At 42.9% G+C, this 10,000-nt stretch overlaps 4 protein-coding genes across 4 annotated transcripts in view; 3 read left to right on the forward strand and 1 right to left on the reverse strand.

Annotated features, from left to right (window-relative positions):
- Nucleotides 1-3,042, forward strand: part of mri1 (methylthioribose-1-phosphate isomerase 1) — a 9,924-nt gene extending 6,882 nt beyond the window's left edge. Inside the window, exon 7 of the mRNA XM_030780749.1 lies at nucleotides 2,743-3,042. Within this exon, the coding sequence (XP_030636609.1) occupies nucleotides 2,743-2,755 (13 nt within the window). The 3' untranslated portion in view covers nucleotides 2,756-3,042. The remainder of the gene's footprint in view (nucleotides 1-2,742) is intronic.
- Nucleotides 3,043-3,667: 625 nt separating this feature from the next.
- Nucleotides 3,668-5,500, forward strand: c7h19orf53 (chromosome 7 C19orf53 homolog). The gene is made up of 3 exons (XM_030780220.1): nucleotides 3,668-3,782; nucleotides 4,060-4,115; nucleotides 4,545-5,500. The coding sequence occupies exons 1-3, from the start codon at nucleotides 3,695-3,697 to the stop codon at nucleotides 4,686-4,688; spliced, it is 288 nt and encodes a 95-aa protein (XP_030636080.1). The 5' UTR covers nucleotides 3,668-3,694; the 3' UTR covers nucleotides 4,689-5,500.
- A 1,092-nt stretch (nucleotides 5,501-6,592) lies between these two features.
- LOC115817469 (regulator of G-protein signaling 5) lies at nucleotides 6,593-7,923 on the reverse strand. The gene is made up of 5 exons (XM_030780775.1): nucleotides 7,880-7,923; nucleotides 7,553-7,618; nucleotides 7,371-7,423; nucleotides 7,004-7,167; nucleotides 6,593-6,760 (listed from the first exon to the last, which is right to left on the reverse strand). Exons 1-5 carry the CDS (start codon nucleotides 7,921-7,923, stop codon nucleotides 6,593-6,595), a joined length of 495 nt encoding a protein of 164 aa, XP_030636635.1.
- A 1,636-nt stretch (nucleotides 7,924-9,559) lies between these two features.
- The window catches only part of slc25a23a (solute carrier family 25 member 23a), a 12,600-nt gene continuing 12,159 nt past the window's right edge, over nucleotides 9,560-10,000 (forward strand). Inside the window, exon 1 of the mRNA XM_030778894.1 lies at nucleotides 9,560-9,754. Within this exon, the coding sequence (XP_030634754.1) occupies nucleotides 9,560-9,754 (195 nt within the window). The remainder of the gene's footprint in view (nucleotides 9,755-10,000) is intronic.

A 10,000-nucleotide genomic window follows, 5' to 3' on the forward strand; every position in this document is an offset into this window, starting at 1 on the left:
AGTCTAGAATGATTGAAATTTGAAATTCAAAATTGTACCAAAAAGGAGAAAGGGTGGGGGGGGGGGCGCAAAATGTTATATTAACATTTTATGTTTTCTTTTTATTCTTCGGATAGAAATTTCTACTGCGATCTTGGTAATGATAACATAAGAAGCGATAATTATGTAGAAATAAAAAAAAATTGCTTAACGTCGTAACCATAGAGACATAAAGTCATAGAGTCACTGTGACGCAGGTAATAAAACCTCGGGTTAATCTGAAGGGAATTGCGATACTTTTAGACAGGTAACGATAGTCCGTGATAGTGTTGGCCTTAGGTGCTAAGGAGCTGAACTTGAAACTATACCTCTCTTTTTTTTTTTTGTCTTTGCTTTTCTGTACATAAACATCTGTGTCTGTTACTTTTTTGCGGTATCATATCAAATGTCACAAACACACACACACATGTACGCACACCCGTACACACACACACACACACACACACACACACCATGCGTCATAGACCATGGACATGTTTTATATGAGACTGGCCACTTTCTGTCCTGAAGCCCTTGCTGTTACCGCGGCAACTGTGTCAACTCACCTTGGCAACCATACAGTATGCCCATATCCACAACATCACGAGATGATGGTGTTCTGTTAGTCTGAAATAGCTGTCCAGTGGGAGTGTTGGGTGGGGGGGGAGAGGGGGGGTTAAAAACATGTATTTAAGTAACTGTCACATGGAAAACCAGGTGCATTAACAATGATTATTGGTGTGTACTAAATCGATAATGTGACCGGTGATTAGTCCAGAACGAGTAACGTGATTTGGGGGGGGGGGGGGCAGGGTTAAAACTGTCATTTGATTGGTGATCATCAACTTACGCTTACCAGTGATTGGTGAAATGATTTGTAATTTGTGGAAAATCAATAACATGATCGATGATTGGTCCAAAGCAAACACTTAAACCATGCTATTCCTGTATCATTGATTTTTTTGTTGGGTTTTTTTTTTACCTGATCTCACGCGTTAACGGGCAGATATTTCAGTATGGTTGCAGGACCTTGAACAAATGTAGCTTAAGGTGTCTCTGTCGGTCGTTGTTGAGTTTCATAGTTTGTTGACCAATAGTGTTTTGAGTTTCATCCCGTAGTCCCGCTTTCTAAAAACAAACAGCCTCTCTGTCCTGTCTCCCCCCAGTCTACTATAAAAGATATCTATGACAGCAGATCCGTCTGAATGTTACTGCTCACTGCCTTATACAGTCAGCAAAAACAACCCACCACACAGCAGGCCCATGCAGACTGTATGACAGGGTAACAGCGCCCACTCCCGTCAAGATCCTCTAGAAGGAGAAAAAATAAATAAATAAATAAATAAATAAAGGATGAAGGAAGAAGAGAACAACAAACACCATTTCTCCCTCTACCGTCTGTTCATCTTTCTATTCCTCCTTCAGCACTTTTTTTTTTTTTTTTTTTTTTACCCCGGAATCCTCCCCTTTTCTTCTCTCCCTCTTCTCAGAGGTCACCGTTGAGTGTCGCGTTAAAGCGGACGCAGGCGAAAATCAGACCTAGAATCAAATAAATAAATAAATAAAATGATAAAAGTAAAGTAGCTTTAGTCAAAGTGTAAAAAAAAAGAATAAAAAAAAAAAATCTTGATGACTCTAGATGTGTAGTGTCCAGGGCTCTGACAGATCGAATGGTTCTGGTACCTCTCCCCAGCGACACAGTTCTGATTTGAATCAACATCTCATATTTGTTTTTGTTTGTTTGTTTGTTTATTGTTTGTATAATCAGGGGGGCAGGGCACTGTCACAATGTAGCAAATTTTGCCACCATCTGTGTGTACAGTAGAATCGTTTTTGTTCTGAAGATAACGAGGTTTTAACGAGGAGGGATTACGTTTATGGATCATGTGGACTCTTCTTTGGCTGTGACCTGTTTTCTTTCTTTCGTTTTTTTTTGTTTTGTTTTGTTTGTTTTTTTTATATAAAAATGTATATGAATTGTGATTCTTAGTGACGAAACTGTTGTTTAAAAACTTCTCCAAGAGGCCCTCTCTAACGCAGATTAAAAACACCGACACCTAAAAAAAAAAAACAACAACAATAAAATACACGGCGGAACATGGAACGCTCACAAAATTGATGAGACCCAAAGCAATCGGGCGAACTTTTTAGGACAGGACAGGACAGGACAGGGATGGGAGACCAGAGCAGGAGGTTTGCACCAGCTCGGTCCAACGCCTGACCCCCATGACCCCCCCACCCCCCCACGTGGACACCCTGCCAGGCCCTCCTCAGGCCCCTCCCTGTTTGTATTAGATCGTTCGGATAACTTTTTCTAATGTAGCATGCATAGCTGTCCAAAAAACAGCTTCAAAGTGCCATTCAGCCAGGGACAAAGTGTCAGTTAAACATTTCTTCTATGGCGTCTTTCATCTCCCAGTGTAAATCCACGGGTCAGATGCCGAGTGGTAATCCACCCTTTGGAAATACAATGCCTTGACTCCTTTTTTTCACAATGCTGGTACTAATCAACATAATTGGTGAATGGAATATGATTGACATCCAGACTGACCAATCAGATGGCCTAGCTTAAGTCTTGCCATTTTACTTTGATTTGAGCACCGCTTTTCAATCTGGATGTTGACATGATCATGGTGAAATTGATTCTTTTTTTGTAAAGTGGGATAAGGCAGAGAATACGACCATCTAATATCCTTTGTTTTTTTTCGCCAACTCCCGTTCCAGCAAAGAGAGATGAGTTTACCTATCCTCTGGTGCCAAAATGCAGCGCTGAGGTCAACCAAATCATTCGCTGCACGCTTTCAACCAATGAGAGTTCTTCTTGGTGTCTCTGTGACCAGTTGGAAGTTTTGTTGGTGATTGACGGTGTCTGGTTGAGATGGCCTCTTATCTGTTTTTGGTTCGTTCTTGTTCCAATGATAATCACAAACTGGGTTCCGTTTTGTATTCTGTGGAAGTAGTTGAGAACAAAAAAAAAACAAGGTAGTTGACTGGATGTTTTTTTATACATATGTATATGAATATAACGCTGTATACAGTATACATGAAGTAAATTTAAAAAAGAAAAAAAATGTCTCTTTCACATCAGTTCAATAAAGAAGGAACCAAAATGTTTTGATTGGTTGGGGGTTTTTTTCCATATATTTGCATATTTCCCCCAGTGTGTCAGTTAGATCAGAGACTGTGGGAATGGAGAAGAACAACGTGAAGAAGAAATGAAAGTTGTTGTCTTCCTGACACAGAACATGGAGTATTTAAAAGAAAATAAAGTCAGTCAGATAGATAGACAGACAGACAGACAGGTAGGTAGGTAGGTAGGTAACACGTTTTATTTTAAAACTTTTTATTTCTATTTTTATTTTATAATATTCCTAGGTTGAATAAATATATATGTGTGTGTGTGTGTGTGTGTGTATATACACACACATACATACATACATACACATACACACATATACATTCATACATATATATTCTTATTACAACAACAAACACAAACTTACATGTAGCAACTACCGAAAGACAAAACTATAAAACTCATTGGTGCGTCTGTGCGTCACATTTTGCACTGTGATACTCCGTACCATAGAATTCAGAGTCTTTCAGTATACCACAATGCCATTATCTACCGGATGCTGTTCCCGGAAGTGCTCTGTGAAGCTGTAGCGAACCAAACATGGCCCAGGGAAAACAGAAATTTAAAGCCCAGCGTCCCGGAGGAGGCAAGAAACATCAGCAAAAAATTAAAGGACCCAAGAAAGGAGGTATGAACGATACCACACAGGCTCTTTTGTTGTTCTTAATACCGACGTTAAAACAGTGACACGACGTTATACGACACGCTGATTCGCCATTTTGGATCAACAAGCGTACCCATGTGCGACCTACGGGGAAATCTGACATACTTATGAACTTTGCCGTAATTTCTTAAATATAATGCTGAATTTTATGACTTAGTCCAAATGACAAACTTTTCAGTGCTGCAGACTATAATAAACTTGGCAGATGATTTACCATCTTGTTTCTCTGTCCTTTTCATAGGAAGAATCATCGCACCAAAGAAAACTCAAATAGTCCAGCAGCAGAAACTAAAGAAGGTGCTTATTTTTCTCTTCTTAGGACATTTCCTGTGGCTTTTTTTTCCCAGGCAGAGTGTGACTTCAAACCTTAGAACTAGAGCAGACAAGACTCGTTGTACGCACAATCATTTAGTATCACAGTGCACAGGGCTGAAAGGCACGGTCGGGTATTTCAACCCTTTCGTCTGCTTTCAACATTTGTATGAATTCATTCACGGAGAGTCAGGTCGTGTATCACTCTTTATTTTTGATGTCATTAATTTTAATGCATTTCATGAACTACCTGAGAACAATATATGCTAACCGATTTCAAGGTATAAGCGTATAAAGAAACTAGATTTAAATTAGTTTCAGATGTTTTGAAGGTGGTAGAACTTGCTGTGTGGATGTACCTTGCGGATACTGTGTTCATGGTTCTGATTTGTCACTCTCTCTGGTATGCGTCAGGGTTTGGAGGTGGCAATTCGAAATAAGATTGAACAAGAGGTGACGCAGAAAGCCAGTTCGTCCTTGCACAAGAAACTCAGCGTTCTCAAAGCGCCAGAGACTAAGGGGGGAGCAGCAGCAGCAGCGGGATCCAAATCCTCTTAAGTAACAGACAGAACCGGCGCGACTGTTCATCCATCCCCCCCTATAGCTGTTACACGCGTTGTGTAGCATATCACATGGCCACTAGGTGGCAGCAAAGCATAGACTGTGAGTGGTCTGACCAAGTCTGACAGTCAGACCCAGCTGTTGTATTTTGTTGTACAGAGCCTCTCCATTCTCTCCTGTTGAGCTTTAAACTGCATATAGTCCCCCAGTTCCACTGTTTAATTGCATCTGCATTTACAGGCATCAGAATAGATTTTACACATCGTTTGAATAATTAATGTTGCACTGAACATCCAACCAGAGCTGGAGGTCCACAGACACTGCCTGATGTTTGTTCCAGCTGCACAATAATAAAAAAAAAAAACTGATTTAAAAATGATCGTTCCTCTATGGCTCAAATAAGACCCCCTCAGATATTTTAAAGTGTGGTTTGTAGATGTCATATGAGACTAAGCAGAATGTAAGAGCCTCTTTAAGGAGCTCAGGTGGAATAGGTGGCCCACAGAGGCACTGAGCCAGGGTGAGGGTAGAGAACCCTCCCCGCTGCTGTTCTGAGATCAGTCAGACTTTGTACATCTTAACGATCGCGTTTATGGCTCGTGAAGGAGCGGGCTGATCTGAGATCAGTCAGACCGTGTACATCTTAACGATTGCGTTTACGGCTCGCGAGGGAGCGGGCTGATCTGAGATCAGTCAGACCTTGTACATCTTAACGATCATGTTTATGGCTCTTGACGGAGCTGTGCTCTCTGTAATGTGATCCGGGCTTTTAACCTCCTGGAATTTGTCAGTTTGTTTTAAAAATAAATATCCCCTGTCTTTTAAATATGTTTTATGACCAGTGTTGTTTGACTGCCAGGTTGCAGTAAATGGGTTTCTCTCCTTGTTTAATAATAATGCCTCTTTGCGTACGATTGTGATTTATTTATATTTATTTGCAAGTATCTGTGTGTTGATCTGCCCCAACACTGCCTCTTCCTTCCTTTTTTTTTCTACTCATTTCTGTCCTTTTTTTTTTTTCTTTCATCTCTTCATAACCACGCTCAGTGTTTACATTCCCATCATCCTTTGCGCTCTTAGTGGAAATCCTCAAGGTTTTACTCTGCCAGCCCTGGCCAAGGGCAGGGCATCTGCTCTCTGATTGGCTTAGAGCCGTGACTGATGGTTTGTTTGTCATCTCTCCCAGCGCAGAGCTGCTGGAGAAAGAGAGAACATGTTTGACTTGAGTTTGGCACTGAGTTTCTGTTATGTCAATAACACTGGTGACTACCGGGCTGTTGAGAGGAGCTTGACTCTAAATGTGTCAGACAGCCTAGTCAGGCTCTTTGTGGTCTGCTGTTTCTGAACTGAGTCCTTTAACTGTTCAGCGTGTAGTTCACCCTGATTCTCTTCACCTGTAACATTGAGCAGTTATACACATTTCAGTGATGAGGGCTTTTTATTTAGTTGTATATCACTGAGTCAGACAGGAATCATGTCCAGTAAAGTAATGTATACAGATGACACTCCCAAATACAAACAGGCTTGATTAACAACCCCAGCAGACAGTACAGGAGTGAGGCTGAACGCACAATCCACTGAACGTGCATCAGACCGTGTGTGTGTGTGTGTGTGTCTCTATATGTTCCATAAGGTTTGTATAGATTTTATTTAAACAATCTAAGATTTGTAGTTTACAGAACGAGCAGCTTTTTGTATAAACATGACATCGAGTCAGAGACAAATTACACCACATGACGAAACACGTAAAGCCACAGTTTGAACATTTAACCACAATATCCAACGGTAACACAAATCATTTAAACTACCGTACCCACTAAAAACATACTTTGGATCACGGAGGAGTCGTTTCAAAGACTGAAAAACTGCTGCGGGTCCTCCGGGTCAGCTGGTGGCGCTGTTTAGAGAGCTCTCAGAGCCTGCTGGCAGTAAGAGGAGCGCAGGAACCGAGGGAAGGAATCTTTGGCCATCAGCGTGTAGATCTGCTGCTGAGCGTGGTCAAAAGAGCCAGCGTCCGGCGCTCCCAGCACCCCACACAGCGCCTCACGGGTCTCCGAATCGAGGTTCACCTGCCGAACGGTACAGAAACGTTTACATAACGGCCCGAAAACGTTACCACGGAAACGCTAACCGGAATAATCGGTGCGTTCCTCGCCGCCTTGAGCGACAGTAATGGCTTTTAAGGTGCGATCAGATTTTTGTGACTTTGTCTCTTCGGAAACTTTTACGACCCACTCTCAGTCATCGTGTTCCTCCTCCTCACCGCCTCTCTGTCCTGTCCGTCATTACTCCTCCCGTCACGCGGCCCTTACCTCTTGTGGGGCGTCGGAGTTGATGAACTGTGTGAGGATGCTCTGGGCTTTAGTTCCCAGCATGCTCTCCGGCGTGCGTTTGTATTCCTCGCAAGCCAGCCAGAATTCCAGGTTCTCCTCACTGAACTCCGAACGCAGGAACCATCGGAATGCCTGCAGTCCCACTGGAGAGAGAGACTGACTGTGTCACATGCTTGAACAATGTAAATACATAAAAAGTACTCATGCCTGATCCAGCATTTTAACTGATAAGAATGAGAGGCTAGTGTTGTGCACCTAGGCCCACGATTATCTTTGACTCACAGACAAAAGGGAGAGAGGGAAAAGGAGCGAGTGATAGAGAAATAAACACAACGGGTTTTATTACTTTTGCTGCTGAGAAGAGATTCCAGATCCTGTAGAGTCTTCTCCTCTTGAGACCTTCATAGAGAGAGAGAGACAGACAGAGTGAGAGAGACAGGTGAGTCCACACACTTGCAGTATTGGTAACACAGGGCCATGTCTGTGCTAAAAAGCGGTAATGAATGTGTCAGACAGATGAACTTTTACTTGTGTTTATGGATCCAGTCCTGTTTCTCTGCCAGATGACTGAACTTCATTCGCATCCCCTTTGCCCTGAAACACACACACACACACATACAATAAATACACTTGATTTGATATCTACTGAGGAAATTGTAGGTGATCATACTCTCTCTTTTTTTACCTTGTTTTTTAACTGAGTCACTCATACACACACACTCTAACACTGACACATGTGTTTATACACACACACATACAGTCACATATAGTACAACAGCTCCTATACTCATTAAATTATGTTATCAAGCCTGAGGAGCCAGCATCTCTCTCTCTCTCTCTCTCTCTCTCTCTCACCTCTCCAGGCATGATGAGGGAATCCCCGACAGTCCCTTACACATGAGACTGGTTTAAAGCGGACGCTTGAGAGTAAAAGAAAAACTAATAAACGAATAAAAATACTGTTGTTGTGTCTCTCCCTCTCTGTATTCCTCTCTCTCTGTATTCCACTGTCATGTTGTGAGCGGCTTATATAGGGTTTGTTATGTGTAGCGGTACTGGACATCCAGTCCTGACGGAGGTGTGAGTTTGTGTAACATACGGGCAGTGCGCGACCGTGCGAGCCATAAACACTACAGGTGTTAATGGGGAGAAGACAAAGGCCAGTCAGCTCACACAATAACCCAATCAAGGGCCAGTGTTTACAGAGAAACGGGTGCTTTTGTGATTATGACGTTCATTCAAAGACCGTTGACAGACTGGGGCTATGCAAGCTGTCAACGGTTGTTTAAGCGCGCGTACCTTTCTTCTTGCCGTTGTATTGTGAAAGAATGGAGATGATACAGAGGTAACAGGTGGAAAATGGGTCATTTGTTTGTGCGCGTGAGGAGACGAACACTGATGTGTGCTTTTCAGTGTAGCCTATCTTTGTGCTTTTACGTAAGTATACGATAGATGACATCTTATGCAGAACACATTTTGAACATCGACTGGTTCAAGCATATCTTCCTACATTATATAGTGATCCAACTAAGAACCGTGATGGGAGAATTCCTTTTTATTCTGTCTTTCTTTCTTTCTTTCTGCTTGTACGTCTGGCCAATTAAAAGGAAAGCACTGATTTATCTTCTCAAACTTTATCCAATTATCCATACTATCTGTTACCGAAATATTGTCGCGCCTGCACATTTTGGAAGTGAAGTCCACCAAACGTGATGAGCAATAGATTTCTACGGGTTTCAGGACCTGCTTCGATTCACCGATGGTAGGCGTGAAGTTTTTGTTGTTGCGCGACAGTACGGTTAGGCGTTGACTCAAGAGAATAGAAACAAAAGAGACACACACTTTAGTTCTTCTTTCACTTTCTTGTTGATGTTTTGAGATTAGGGAGGGGGGAAGTCGACGCTCGGCTCTCGTTCACAAAACATATTTTTAATCCTCCCGGGATGCCTGGGTGACAATAACATCGAATCATGAGAGCTAATTAAAGTAATAATGCTGTTCTGAGGAAGCGCTCGCGGCGTCACCGTTGCCCACAGGCGTTGCGTTGCGTGCAAAGCGAGAATCAGGCAACGAAACACATAATCTGCAAAGAGCTTTTGGACAGATCTGTTTCAGTCTATGTATTCAGCAAGAGAGATTACGTTACGCAATTGAACTCGGTTTGGCCTGAACACGCCGTAATGGTCGATGGAATGGAGTCGTCACGTTCTGAAGATTTAGGGTAGAGAACGATATCTGTCTTTCTGGCGAGTGCGAGCTTCCTGGTTTCCAGACTGCCAAACCGCTGGTGCATGTAGTAAACTGGGAGAGGACGGGCACACCGCAAGACCTACCAGCTTTTTTTGGATGCGCGTGTAAAACATTCATTTTCGAAATCCCAAAATCCCAAATTTGGCTCTGGAAAACGAAGGAAGAGGGCTTGGCTTGAAGCCTACTCAAAACCGAGTGAGCGACAAGAAAGCGGCTTCGGCTCTCGTGAAAACGCATATGGCTGCATCGTAGCGTGTGTGTGTGTGTTTACCGCTTAGACCGCGTATGGGTCAGTCGGGGTTTCACCCTGGCTGGTCCCGGGCCCGCTGCCAGGACAGCGGTACTGACCAAGACAGAGAAAGGCAATGGGCTGAGCTGTTCGACCAGCTGGACCTTAACAAGGATGGACGGATCGACATACACGAACTGCGAACAGGGCTCGCCTCTCGTGGACTTCTGCCACGCACTGCGGTGGAAGAGGTATGGAAATAACCCGATTAACGTCAGTGTCAGCCGTCACAACTGCCTATGCATGCAATATTTTTTTACAGGCGACGTATGGAAAGAGAGAAGAGAGATACAAACGCTTTATGTAAATGTCTTTCTAAGTTGAAACAAGATGAAGGACGGTGATTTAAATGAGCCGCATACAGTTTAGAGAGTTTTAAGCGAACCAAATGTTCTGTGTAAGATTCTGTGATAACCCTATTACTGTCAGGGACAGAG

This window comes from Chanos chanos, chromosome 7 (assembly GCF_902362185.1).
Source record: "Chanos chanos chromosome 7, fChaCha1.1, whole genome shotgun sequence".
NCBI classification, from domain to species: Eukaryota; Metazoa; Chordata; class Actinopteri; order Gonorynchiformes; family Chanidae; genus Chanos; species Chanos chanos.